Consider the following 15086-nt stretch of genomic DNA (forward strand, 5'->3'; position numbering starts at 1 on the left):
CAGGTCAGGAGTTCGAGACCAGCCTGGTCAAATATGGTGAAACTCCCTCTCTACTAAAAATACAAAACTTAGCCGGGCGTGGTGGCACGCACCTGTAGTCCCAGCTAGTCGGGAGGCTGAGGCAGAAGAATCGCTTGAACCCGGGAGGCGGAGGTTGCAGTGAGCTGAGATCATGCCATTGTACTCCAGCCTGGGTGGCAGAACAAGACTCCATCTCAAAAAAAAAAAAAAGAATATATATATATATATATAGTAATTTGACTTAGTTAAGGAAGAAAACACCAGTGGCTTTTGTCTTTGTTTCCATGATCTCTAGAGAAATGCACACTCTCCTATACATCTATAATATTTAGTACTTCATTATTTTTATAGCAGAACTTCAGATAAACATCTATGTGGTATAGGAATATAACTAAAATTTTGATAACATTATTCAACAACTCTGATCTATAATGTATTTACATTTAATAAGGAACTCTATGGCATGACTTTTTCTAATGAATACAATGACTTTTATGAAAACAAAAATGGCTAGGAAGGTTAGGGAAAGGTTATAAGCAAATGTTCTCACAAAGTTGCTGAAATAGGAAAGTAAAGGAAATAGCTCTTTTCCTGAAACCTTATCTGATAAAAATAATTGTTTTATTTTGGGGTGATTTGGGCAGGTATTTCTCTATCATTTTGGAGGGCAAATTTTAAATCGACTTTAAAGACATGAAAAATTCCTTTTTTGCATTTTTGTTTATTTGTTGTGGCATCCTTTTAGGTACACAGGGTTATTTCAGTATGACTTGAAATACTAACTTTTGTTTTATGTGAAACACTTTTGTTTTTCTTTCTAGTTGTCCAAGTTTGGTAAGACCAGAGTATTTATGATGAAGCGATCTCTCTGAAGTAGTTTCTTTTGTACACCCATAGGCTAGGATGGATTTTCTTTTACACCTATTCAGAGAATTTCTATTCAGTTTGTTATTAGTAATCACCCCCTAGTCGCTTTCTTCATATCTGTTTTCTAGATAACAGTTCCCTAGTTTACATCCATATTGTGTATTATTCTTCCCTAAGTGTATTATCTTATACTTCTTTACATTAAATCTCATCTTGGACCTGCCCTTTCAAATCCCCAAGTTGTCCATAATCCATCCATGTACTTGATTGATCTTGTTTTGTTTTCTTTTTAATCCATTCTAGCTTTGTATCATCTGCAAACTTGATCATACTTGAATTTACATTCTCCTCCAGCTCATTAATGAGTATGCTAGACAGGATAGTCGTCATTCCTGTGGAACAGTGCTGCATATACTGCTGGATGCTCTCAGTTGCAACTATGTTGATAATAATTCATTGCTTCCTTCCCATGACAGAATTCCTTATCTACAGTGCTATACTGTTATCCAGGCAATGCCTCTACCATCTCTGCTTTCTGGATACTCCTATTTCAATCATTTTTCTCTAAGATTTACAGAAAAATTATTGTGCTCCCTTTTCTATTTATGCCATTGCTTAATTTTTAAAAGAAGTTACTCAATCTGGGAAAATATTGTCCTTAAATAGAAATTTCTCAAAAGTTTCCATCGAACATCAGTGAGTCTTTAAAAATACGTTAAGTGTGAAACATTTTGGAAGTGCTGCCTAAGTCTTTGCTTTCTCCATGGAAAGGGATCTCTAGTTATTTAAATTTTAAGTAAAACCATAATTATTTTTCTCACAGCTGAGAGAATGATTTAAATATATGCAAATTTTTTCTGAATGTCGATTATATTTTCAGTAAATTACTCTGGTTTGAGGTAGTTTTCTAGATGAGACACAGTTCATTTATAATTTTCAGAGCATGATGTGGAGCCATTTGTTACTTTATTTTTAAAGTTATGGTTTTTTTCTTTATTTTCAGGAAAAAGAAGAAGTAGAGGGAATATCAGTAGGTGCTATACTTTCTGACTACCAGCGTATTCGAGTGGAAAATGTGTAAGAAAACATTAATTTGTTAGTTTTAAAAGTGTATGTATTTTAAGAATGTGAATAAGTGAAAAATCAATAATCATATTCAAATTACAAATAGGTATGGTAGTCTACATGCTCCATGGAACTAAATGTATGTATTTACCTAAGTAACAAAAGTCATGCTTTTCCTTTTTTCTATCCTTATATCTCACAGGAGGAAACAACTTATTTACTGTAAGGAAAAATAATCTATAATAGAATTGAGACAGATTTTTTAGTGAGAAGTATTCTGTTCATTTTTTTCTTATTTGATTTAGTATATCCTGTTAATCTCTTTTAACTCATCATTTGTAATAAAAATCAAGAGATAATAAAAGGAATACAGTAATATTTTAAAGAAAAAATGTTTACTAAGGAGTCATCTCCTCTTTGGTCCATATAATTCAGTTCTTGTCCAAAAATATTTATCTGATTGAAATACTTACATATAAAGCCATTCAACTTTCAAGGAATATTTAGGATGTTCCTCCCGTCGTCCTAGCCCCTCTCTACTCCCCTAAGGGGGGGAGCACTAGTGAAGCATTTAGTCTGTTGCTGCACATACCAAAACAGTCAATTCTATTGATCTATTCAAAAATCATGAGGTTAAATGATAATATTGGTTATTTAATGTTGGCCTGGCAAGATACCAGATACCACCTGAATGAATTTACTTTTCATTTTTAATTTATCTAGATAAATACAATATTGTATGGAGATTCTGGGCATAATTATATTAACAAAAAAATTGGACTCCATTATTTTTCCTAAGCACAATTTGACCTACAAATAAGTGATTTTGCTAGTCAAAAGGACAAATAGAATAAGATAATGGCTGTATTTATATAATATTTTTATATTCTTGATAAAGAAACATTCCTATTTACTATCTCATTTAAAATCTACATATTAATAGATTTGAAAATTTAAGTTTCATTTTTATTTTACTTATTTTCTCTCTAATTGGTGGATTTAGGGCAGTTAAAAAAATACAGAATTTTAAGAGTGAATGAAGGGAAAACAAGGTAAAGCATAGTTAAGTGAAGAGAAATATGATCTTACATTTTAGAGGTGTATCAGAATCTCTGGACGATGGATGATGATGGTGGAGTGGGGAAGGAGGTCATGTGTATTTTGAGAAACTTTTCCTTACATTCTACCTAGATGTAGATCTACCATTGAGAACAACTGATCTACAGATGGAGATGAATTGCATATCCCTTAAGCCAGACATTAGAAATAATAGTATTGTCATCAAGTTTTAGATCATATTCTCTGAGAATTATTTAGTTTAAAAATTAGTGTTTTTTAGTAAGTTCAAACCCACAGGCTTTAATGGGTAGCCAAACTGGAGATAGGGATGACATCTATTTATGAAAGTTAAAAAGCCAAATAAAAATGTGCTCCTGATTAGGAAGCTGCCCGTTACATATATGTGTATATGTATATGGAAAAAGGGCACGTCATGCCCATGGGTAGAGACTTTCTCAAAACACAGTCTCTGGTACACTTCAAAACACGGTTGAACAGATGAACAGACTTTATATTATAAAGCATATCTGCAATTATTTTATCCTTGAAACTTCAAAAGTAATATTATTGGGAGTCCATTGGTCCACAAACTCAATTTTGAATTAGCCTATGCCCAAATTTTAGTTTGTGTTGTATTATTACTAGTTCTTGCTATCCTCTCACCCAGTGTTTAATGCCTACTAATCAAAACAGCCTCTCTACCTTTTTAAACTAAGATTTATTTTTTTATGGACAAAAAGTTTTTTCTTCCTGTCCTTATCGTAAAATTTGTGGTTGCTCCTTTGAAATTCCTCAAAATCTCTTGACTAGACTTAAGTAAAATTTTTTAACTTATTTAAGTTCTTTAACAGTTCAAAATATCATGGCTCAAATAAACTTACTCTGTAAATCACTGCTGAATTTGAACTTGTGACATCTATTAAACACTTTACATTCTGAAATTATGTTTGTATTACATGGGTAGTTCACATTTTATTATTTTTGTATTTATTAACTGCTTCAGCATTGCTTTAGATGTTCTGAGACATTTTAAAAGGGAAAATTACATGCAACAATCTCTGCAATGAGGAAGGTTTTGGTTTTTTGAAAGTCAGGTTATATGTAAATGAAAAAAATAGTGATTTTTTAAGGCCATGTATGAGTAAATGACCAAACATGGTACATTTAATAAGTATTGGGATCTCTGAGAGAGAGAGAGAGAGAGAGAGATCAGTATAGGCCAGAGTAGTCGGCCAAGCAGCCTTACAGATGCTAGGGACGATGGATTTTGCTTATAAACCTTATAGACACTGGGTTTTAGAGCTATATTCTTGGTTTGAAATCTGATCTCAGCCAGTTAGTGTATGACTTGGGCAAGTCACTTGGCTTTGACTATCATTTATTGAATACCTCTTTTATCCAGGCATTGTACTACATTATCTATATTACCTTTAATTCATTAAACAATTATAGTCCTCTCTGAGAAAGTGACATTTAAGCAAAGGCATGAAGCAAGTGAGAACACAACTAGTGTAATAGGCAAGAATGAGCAGACAGCAGTGGTAGGATGGAATGAGAAGAGAGTAAGTAGTAAGAAATAAAGTGCAGGAACTAAACAGGGTGATATCCATGGATTGATGGGGAGCCACTGGAGGGTTTTGAGCAGAGGAATCCTATGATCTATTTTATGTCTTTTTTTTTTTTTTTTTTTGAGATGGAGTCTCACTCTGTCGCCCAGGCTGGAGTGCAGTGGCGCAATCTCGGCTCACGGCAAGCTCCGCCTCCCGGGTTCACACCATGCTCCTGCCTCAGTGTCCCGAGTAGTTGGGACTACAGGCGCCTGCCACCATGCCCGGCTAATTTTTTGTATTTTTAGTAGAGACAGGGTTTCACCGTCTCTACTACGAGCCAGGATGGTCTCGATTTCCTGACCTCGTGATCCACCCATCTCGGCCTCCCAAAGTGCTGGGATTACAGTCGTGAGTCACCGCGCCCGGCCTGTTTTATGTCTTAAAAGGATCACATTGGCTGCTGTGTTGAAAATGGATTTTAGAAGTGTGAGGGTGGAAGCAGGGAAGGAAATTAGGATGTTGACATGAGAGAGAATGGGTGGCTCAAACCAGGTTGTTAGCAGTGGTATTAGTGAGGAATGATCACATTCTGCATTGTGGTAGATTGGATGTGGAATGCGAAGAAAAGGAAAGGATGATTTCATTTCACATCTTTTAATCCTCTTAAGAACTTTGAAAGGAACTATTTTTGCCCCTATTTATGAACTAGGAAACTAAGCACAAGGACTTAGATTTTACTTGACTTCAAAAGCCATGCAGCTAGAGTACAAAATGAGGTTTTAAATTCAGATGTGTCTTCACTCCAAAACCTATATTTTTTCTACTTTACCAATAATGGAAAATATCTAGTACAGTGCCTGCAGCATTGTACTTATTGTTCTTACTATTTTCTTTTTATTGAAATTCTTAAAAAAAAAAATTCAAAGTTAGTAGATAAGAATAGTTCACATAACTGCAGTTATTGTTAATTTAATCAATATGTGGCTATTTTATTAGGATAAATTATTTGCCCACTTTACATATGCTTCAAAATTTTGATACCCATGAAAGTTTTAAAAATGAGAGTATACTGGCATTTGTAAACTCTTGTACATAGATTTCTAAACTAAGAGTCTTACTAAAATTAATATTTCTAGTGTGCCTGGAAATTTCATTTTTATCAGTTTATGCATAGACCTTGGAAATTAAATATGTTTATGTTGTATATATAACTTCATTATGCAAAATATGTTTTTAAAAGCATTTTCAATGCTAAAATCCTTGAACGAAGCATTATGTTTCAAATCAAAGTAATTGCTGTGGATCCAAGTATAAAACATTAAGATATCATCTGACTTTCTTTTTCTTTTTCTTTTGTAGGTGTAAAAGGCTTAATCTCCAGCCTTTAGCCTACCTTTGGCAGAGAAACCAGGAAGATTTGCTTAGAGAGATGATATCATCTAACATTCAAGCAATGATCATCAAAGTAGCAGCTTTGGGTATGCAGCCAAACTATCAAGGGAGTTGTTTGTTGCCACATAGATGATCTCAGTTCACTAATAAGTAGTTAAAATGAACTAAGAAAACTGATTTAGAATATAAAAATGTGGAGTCACAGCTGAAGAAATTGAGTAAGCACCTTCCTTGCATAAAGAAAGGGAAGTTTTAAAATGGTCTTTTGACCATTTGCCAAAGTGATTACTAGTAAGCCTTTTTTTTTTTTTTAACGTATAACAGGTTCTAAAACTGATATTGTATTATAGTCCTTCAATTTAAGTTCTTTTTCTTTAGGGTTTGGAATTTAGACTTGTAGGAAACAGGAAATACAAGGGTTATTTTTGTTTTGTTTTGAGGTTTTTTGGAAGCTTCTTACAATATGTATTTGACACAAAACATATTTTCCTTGTATTTTTTACCTTATTTTGCGTAATGCTAAAATAGAAAGATGGTTTTGTTTTTGTTATAAAAAATAAATAGGGTACTGGTTTTTGTTGGGGATGGTGAGAAAATTATGTTTGAGAAAATGTTATCTGATTAGTTAGCATAGACACAGCAGGCAGGTGGTAATCTGATTCAAGTATGGACATTACATATGAACACATTTAATTTATTTGGAATTTCTATAATTATATTCATTTTTGAGAAACCATAGGGTTTGAGCCTAGTCCGTTCATTTTGTGAACCTGTTATAGAAAATGCCCTGAAGCCTGAGAGTTCCCAAAGCCTAAATCATGTACCTCATTTGAGAGTGTTTACCTTGCTGATCTCTGAAATAACAAGGTCTGGAGCTGTAGAAGATTTTATAGATACATTCACTTTTTAAATAAAATTAAGAGAAATAGTACAGACCCCATAATGTTTCTCCCTGGTAAATACCAAGCTACTCTATTCTTGCTGAAGTTGAGGTGTTGTCTTCAGGTGAAGGCTTTATTTAGTGAATCTGTAGTTGATCTCCTTAGCTGTTAAAACGAGAAAGATTGAGTGGTATTATGTTTTTATTTCTGAGAAAAGGTTGCTGAGCAGCTCTCATGATTAACGTTCTCATTATAACTATATTTGTCATATGAATTTGTATGTGACTCTGTACAGAGTATTCCCTCTTGCTTTTTCTTTGTCTCTCACTCTCTCTTTGAATTTTCTAAGATTACATAGTTCCATAATGAAGTTCACATGACATCTCACTGAAAGGTACACATACTATTCCTTTTACTGCCAGATAGATAAAAGACTGGATTAGGACCCAGAGAGACCTCCCTTATTGAAAAGATAGTCAAAGAATTTGACCTTATTGCCATCTTTTAATAGTATATGACCGACATTGTGTGTTCTTTCATTTCTATCTGTGCCTCTCTGTAGGGATTAGAGATGGGGAATTAGCTTTATCAAGCCTTTCGGTAAAATGTAAAAACTGAGCTGATTTGTCTTTGGCATCTCAGTAACGAAAATATAGATCTGATTTTAACATTTACAGCACATGGTTTCTACTGACTGCCTATAGGTGTGCAAAGATGAAAGTTATTCTTTAGAATAATATTAAAGAAAGGTTTATTAAATGGCACCATACTTCTGAAGACATAGAAACATATAAATGATGCAATATAGGTTGCTAAGCCTTTTTCCTCCCATTTAAAATTGTCAGACAATTTTAAATGGATTTAAGCCAAAAAAAAAAAAAAGGGACTTTTTTTGGATTTAAGCAAAAAAAAAAAAAAAAGAAAAAGAAAAAATGAGACAATAAAACCTTTCTATGGGGGAGAGGGATTAGTAAAATTTTGTGGACCATTTTTCTATGAAATGGTCTTATAATAGAAAAAGCTCAGTTCTACATGAATGCATACAAATATATTTTTTATAATTATGTTACATAACCTTTATGTCTTGTAGGCATCAATGAACTCATAAAATTTCTGGCTTCCTTGTTTCATTATAATGTTTTAAGGGACTCATCCATATTATTGAATGAAGCAATAGTGTGTTTATTTTATTGTAGTATAGTGTTCCCTTGTGGGAGACTGTAATTTAATTAAATTTAATTAACACCACAATTTAATTATCCATTCTATTATTGATGACATATAGATAGTATCCAGTTTGGCACTGTGATAAACAGTGCTGCCACAAAGTGGTCATCTTACACATTTTCTGTCCCAGACCTAGAACATGCCTTTTTTTCAGGAAGCCCTGATTTCTTTGAATGTGAAATGATATATGTCTGTATGTGTATATCTAATGACTCATGAGTTCATGATATTTCACAATCAAATTCAAGACAACATAAGGATTATAATAATTCTGTATTCCATCGCTGCCCTCTTTCTTCCACAGTGAATCTTGATTATCAAGGTCACAAGAGATATTATTTATTAGAAAATCCCATAATTTTTGGGAACAAAAAGACCAAATAGCAGAGCTATTATCCATTCTTTCCAGTAACTGGAGTAGGCTTTCTGGAAAGAAAGAAGAAAGAACTTCTATAATCTTTCTATAAACATATAATTATAGACCTCATGGCAAAAAACACACAAAGAAACAAAAAATCACTAATGGTATTTACTAAAGGGGAAGAGTATCTTTGGACTGCTTTTAGCAGGATGTATCTAGTTGCTAAAAAAGCGAGAGAATGATAAAGGAAGAACGTGAGACCACTTTTACCTATTACTGGAAAACCTCCTGTTTCTTGAAAGATATGTTTGCAAAGTAACTAAATTGATCACTAGAAAAACTATACTGGTTTAAGGGTTAGTTTATTCAGTTAAATGATGGTGTAAGAACATTGACTATGAAAGGAAATAATGCTAGGACTCTACTTATAAGGTTTCTAGGATTGGGATATAGGAATGAGGTGATGGGGGAGGAGGCAAGTACACAACTATATATCTTTCCCATTTCACACATTTTTTTTGTTAGTTTTGCCTGATTCAATGGTCCTAGGCCCGAGTTTAAAGTTGCACATACCAAAGGAAAGTGTTGTCAATGCACAAAACACAATATCAATACCATTACATTTGACAGTGCATATTCTTAAAGGCCTTTAGGAGTATGGATAATTTCACTCTGTGTAGGCAAATTAAGGCCTATCCATAAACACAAGCCAAGTGTCTTGTGATTCTTATCTGTCAAATCCTGTAATATCTGCCAAGGAGAAGTGCTAACAAGGCTGCTGTTTTACTGTCCCTGTGGGTTTATAATACAACTGTTGAGCCAGTTAGCCCAATAATGGGCAAAAGGGTGTGGGTCAAAACAGGTAATAGATGGAAATGGGGGGACGTATAAGAGATGGAAAGGCATTTTAAGTGAATTCAAGTTCTGTGGAGAGATGTAACCATGTGGCCTTCCATGGCAGAGCCTCAGAGCTAGAAAATAATAAGGTATTTGGTATCTCTCCTTGGTAAATACCAAGCTACTCTATTCTTGCCGAAGTTGAGTTGTTGTCTTGGATATCTCTCTCAAATTTGATGCTAACCTAACTGATGTTGAAAGAACACTCTGGATGTGTTTTCTGGAGAGAAGGGAAATTGGTGATGTATAGCTCTACTTAATTCCACCTATGGCCTGTAATCCCAGCACTTTGGGAGGCCAAGGCAGGCGGATCACGAGGTCAGGAGATCGAGACCATCCTGGCTAACATGGTGAAACCCCATCTCTACTGAAAATACAAAAAAATTAGCCACACATGGTGGTGGGCGCCTGTAGTCCCAGCTACTCAGGAGGCTGAGACAGGAGAATGGTGTGAACCAAGGAGGCGGAGGTTGCAATGAGCCGAGATCACGCCACTGCACTCCAGCCTGGGCGACAGAGCAAGACTCCATCTCAAAAAAAAAGAAAAAGATTCCACCTATGTAATCTAGAGGAATAAAGTGGCAGAATGCCCCTTGATGACTCAATGTAGGAGCAGTTCACTACAGTTACCACTCATTTCTTGGTTTATAGGCTATCCAGTTGTCCCTTGAACAACAAGGTGGTTAGGAGCACCAACCCCCTGCACAGTTAAAAAGCCACTTAAAACTTTTGACACCCCAAAAATTTAACTACTAATAGTCTGCTGTTGACCAGAAGCCTTACCAAAAACATAACAGTCCATTAACACATTTTGCATGTTGTATGTATTACATACTGTATTCTTACAATAAAATAAGCTGGAGAAAAGAAAATGTTACCAAGACAATTATAAGGAAGAGAGGCCAGGCACAGTGGCTCATGCCTGTATTCCCAGGACTTTAGGAGCCCAAGATGAAAGGATCGCTTGAATCAGGAGTGTGAGACCAGCCTGGGCAACATAGGGAGACCTATCCCTATAAAAAGTTTAAAAATTAGCTGGGCATGGTGATGTGTGCCTGTAATCTCAGCTACTCGGGAGGCTGAGGTAGGAAAATCGCTTGAGCCTGGGAAGTCAAGGCCTCAATGAGCTATTTTTGCACCTCTGCACTCCAACCTGGGTGAAGAGCAAGACCCTGTCTCAGGAAAAAAAAAAAAAGGAAAAAAAACCATAAGTAAGAGAAAATACCCTTAAGTACTGTACTGTATTTATCAATACTGTAAATTTATGTCATCTGTTTACAAAATGAATCATTGTCTGAAATTGCAGGCAACTACAGCTGCAGATCTCGATCTACAGAACATCAACTTTTTCTTATAATGTCATGACTTTTCTCCGCGTCTTGAGAACACATCCAGCATCACTAGTGGCAGTTCGTATGGGTCCCATGGTGTTACTCGAGGTTTACAGTATTTACACTAAACACAATGAAATATATGCAAGAACCACTAGAGATCACTTTTTACTGTGATACACAATTTACTGGAGACAGAAACTGCTCTGCTCATGCGGAGATGATTAGCATCACATAGTATTTTAAGCAGACACTAGCAACACTTGAGCTCACCGCAATGGCAACGTAAGTTGGCTACAAAATTAATACAGTAGTAACAATAGATAATAATAGTTAATTTTATGCAGTTATGATTTAATGCTGCATCTTTGTTTACCTTTCTCTCACCTGTGAATGATATGTGCGTGTTTTGATAAATTTTAACCTTTTATAATAGATTTGTATATATTTTATGGTAGTAAATGATAAAATACATGAACATCTACATGTATTTCATGCATTCATGACATACCTTTCTCTTAATTTTTTCAGTATTTCTAGGCTACATGGTTCATATGTTGATTTTTTTCAAATTGTCACACATCTCTCCAAATATACTTATTGAAAAAAATCCATATATAAGTGGATCCAGGCAGTTCATATTCGTGATGTTCAAGGGTCAACTATTTACCATTCAGATCTCTTTTTTTTTTTGATGATAATGATTTGACTATTACTAATTAAAGTACATAGATGGAGGATTCGGAACAGTAGGGCTTCTGCACTCCTTGTGGACATAAATCAAGACAATATGTTGCTAAGACATCTACCTAGGTATAGTGGAGAGCAGATTTCTACTGCCTGTTATAGCTTGATTTCCTTCTAATATAGAATATGTGAATGTGAATGGAATTCATTTAAGGGAATTGGAAGACCACCTTGAGGGAGATGGATATGGATGTAATGTAATGAATAAATATTACTAACAACTCCTCTCTGGAGTTACTCAGAGTATGTTTGTGAAAAGCCTGTGACATACCCAAAGAGAGCTGTATTTGATACATAATATACCAAATGACAATCTCATGGGACTTTCTTGTGTGTGTGCAAACTATTTTTCTAAATTGTACAGGTTTTACTAATGTACCATGTTGTTGCTTGATGAGTATTGTCTCTGCTGTCTTGATGTTCTGAAGGCATTTTTAGTAATGGTCTTAAGGACCATTACTAATATCATACCAAATCAGACCAAAATAATATTCCTTAAAGCTCGTGATGAAAAGGATTTGCTAATCCAAATAGAGACACTAGAGGGAGCTCTCTTCCAGGAGACTGGCTGCATCTGGAAATGGCCCTAGAGGGAGAAGAAAGCTTTAAATGACTGGACTAATAGAGTATTTAATGGAACATCATATTGGTCAACAGTGCAAGAAGAGGGCTTATACTCTTATGCAGGAAAGACTTTTAAATATTCCAATTGCTATGGAAGTTGTTGTTTTTAAAGATCCATTGCCAGCAGTTCTAGTAGCCAAGCTAATATTGAAGAAAGATTCTTGAATATTCCAATTGCTATGGAAGTTGTTGTTTTTAAAGATCAATGACCAGCAGTTCTAGTAGCCAAGCTAAGGATGCCCACTTATGGGAACACTATGGTTAGCCTAAATTATGGGACATTGCTGAACAGTGTAGCCTTTATATTTGTTCTCCAATGGCCCAAGTATCACAGATAAAAAGGGAATTTGTCTTTCTCATGCTACACTGATTAGAATTGGAAGGATAAAGGAATGACATTATGTTATCCTGAAGGGAGCTTATTGCATAATGACATCTGGAAGCCAATAACTTTTAAAATCTATACTATGCTATATATAATTATATCCTCAAGCCAAATGGAATCCCAAATTTATTGAACAATAATCTCTAGTCACTAACCTAGTCACTGTGACTATGAATGTGCATTAAAAAAAGTTGTTTTTGTTGGGAAGAAACAGAGAATGGTACTGTGATTCTAATTGACCTCGTGTGCTAATCTGGGCCAGAGTATAGCAGTGAAGGACCTGGAGAACTGTTCTGATGGTCTTGGAACTCTACCTTATTTGTTAGGCTGCCTGATTACTTCTCTTCTTGAAAGTATCAGAAAAGGTTGAAACTGGGTAAGGTGTCCAATTTGTTTGAGTCTGATTTGACAAGCTAATATCTTGGTTTAACTCAACTTCATATTTATTTTGTATTACACTATAAAATAAATACCACATTGTATGTGGGGCTGTAGAGAACATATTCTATGTTTCTGCACAGTTAGGACTTTCTGAGCAAATTTTACAGAAACTTGAGACCTAGGCTAAAAGACGAGCTTTAGAACTTAATTTATGACTGAACAGATAAGTGAAAACTCCAGAGAGACTTACCTTTCTAGAGTTATCTGTTTACATTTCAAAGGAAGGGTTGAGACCAGGACCTTGGAGACATCTCTTGGGTTGTAAAGCTGGAGACACTAGTGTTTCCCCTCAGGAAGATTTATTTACATTCCAAAGTGTGAAAGCACATATCCTTCCCTTTACTTTTCCAAGGAAACTCTCAGAAGGGAAGGGGCAACAGCTGCCTTTTTTTTCCTAAATCAGTACTCGGATTTATTTTTCCAGACCCCTTGCCTATGGTAGATGAAATTACTTGCAAGATTATATCTCTTTCTCATCACCTTGCTCCTGGAGTAAGAGCTGGGGCAGAGAAAAGTCAGAACAGTATTATTTACTTACTCTTTGTAATAAAAATAATGTGTTCTGCTCCAGGGAACTCTTGTTGGGACTCAGCATTCCAGTAGATATAGATATTATATTAAAATGTTAACAATATATGAGACAATTTCAGAATAACAATGCTAATGCCACTACTGATGGTATAATTTCTGAGACCAGTTAAAAATAATTTTTGTATGTGCTTTTCTGAATTTCCTCTCTCATTTTTAAGAGATCTTTTTATCTGTATTGTCTGAGCATATAGCTACTATGACTATACATTCCTTATGTTTAAGTTTTATGGAAATGTAATTAATACACTATGCACATCACCCACTTAAAATGTACAATTCAATTTTTTTAGTGTATTCATAGGTTGTGCAATCATCACCACGGTCTAGTTTTAGAATTTGTGTTCCCCAAAAAGGAATCCCATGCTCATTAGTAATCATTCTCAAGTTACCTCCAACCCCTGCCCCACTGCTCCCAGTTTTAAGCACCATGAGGACTTTGTGGCTTCATATCTTTATAGATTTGCCTATTCTGGATAGTTCATATAATTGGAATCCTACAATATGTGGTCACTGTGAGTGGCTTCTTTTACTTAGAATGATGTTTTCAAGAGTCATCCAAATTATAGCATATATAATTGAGTTCTTTTTGTTGCCATATAATATTCTGTTACAAAGATATACCACGTTTTATTTAGCCATTCATCAGTCCATGGACATTTGAGTCATTTCCGTTTTTTGTTTATTATGAATAATGCTTCTATGAACATTTGTTTACAAGTTTTTCTTTGGACCTATGTATTCATTTCTCTTGGGTATATACCTAGGAGTGGAATTTATGTGTCATATGATAATTCTATTTAACATTTTGAGCAACCACCAAACTGATTTCTAAAGTGGCTGTACCACTTTAGATTCCTACTAGCAATGAATGAGGGTTCCAGGTTTTCACATCCTAGCCAACAGTTAATTATTTTCTGTCTTGCTTATAGCTATCCTGGTGAATGTAAAGTTGTATCTCATTGTGGTTTTATTTCGCATTTCTCTAACGGCTAATGATGTTGACCATCTTCTCATGCATTTATTGACCCTTTGTATATCTTCTTTAGAGAAATGTCAGTTAAAATCCTTTGCCTATATTTTAATTGAATTGTTTGTCTTTAGTGCATTGTAGGTTTTCTTTAATATATATTCTGAGTATAAGTCTCTTATCAAATGTGTGATTTTAAATATTTTCTCCCATTTTTTGGGTTTTCTCTTTACTTCTGGGTGGTGTCCTTTGAAGCATAAACATTTTTGGTTTTGACGTAGTCCAATTTATCATTTTTTGTTTTGATTACATGTTCTTTTGATGTATTTCTAAGAAATCATTGCCTAACTTGATGTTATGAGATTTACTCCTATGTTTTCTTCTAAGAGTTTTATACTTTTAGCTCTTACATTTAGGTATGTGATTTCCTGGTTCTGTCCTTCTCCCACTGTGTGTGTGTGTGTGTGTGTGTGTATATATATATATGTGTATATATATGTGTATGTATATATACACACACACACACACACACACACCCACACACACACACGAGCTAATCATTTTTTTTATTATACTTTAAGTTCTGGGATACACGTGCAGAACGTGCAGGTTTATTAAATAGGTATACATGTGCCGTGGTGGTTTGCTGCACCCATCAACCCATCATCTACATTAGATAT

At 34.8% G+C, this 15086-nt stretch overlaps 1 protein-coding gene across 2 annotated transcripts in view; it reads left to right on the plus strand.

Moving 5' to 3' along the window:
- The window catches only part of DPH6 (diphthamine biosynthesis 6), a 185718-nt gene that overhangs the window by 89272 nt on the left and 81360 nt on the right, over positions 1 to 15086 (plus strand). For both annotated transcript variants that reach the window (XM_003272798.4, XM_030814345.1), the window contains exons 4-5: positions 1892 to 1965; positions 5922 to 6040. In XM_003272798.4, coding sequence (XP_003272846.1) covers positions 1892 to 1965; positions 5922 to 6040 — 193 coding nt within the window. The remainder of the gene's footprint in view (positions 1 to 1891; positions 1966 to 5921; positions 6041 to 15086) is intronic.

This window comes from Nomascus leucogenys, chromosome 6 (genome assembly GCF_006542625.1).
Source record: "Nomascus leucogenys isolate Asia chromosome 6, Asia_NLE_v1, whole genome shotgun sequence".
Lineage (NCBI taxonomy): Eukaryota > Metazoa > Chordata > Mammalia > Primates > Hylobatidae > Nomascus > Nomascus leucogenys.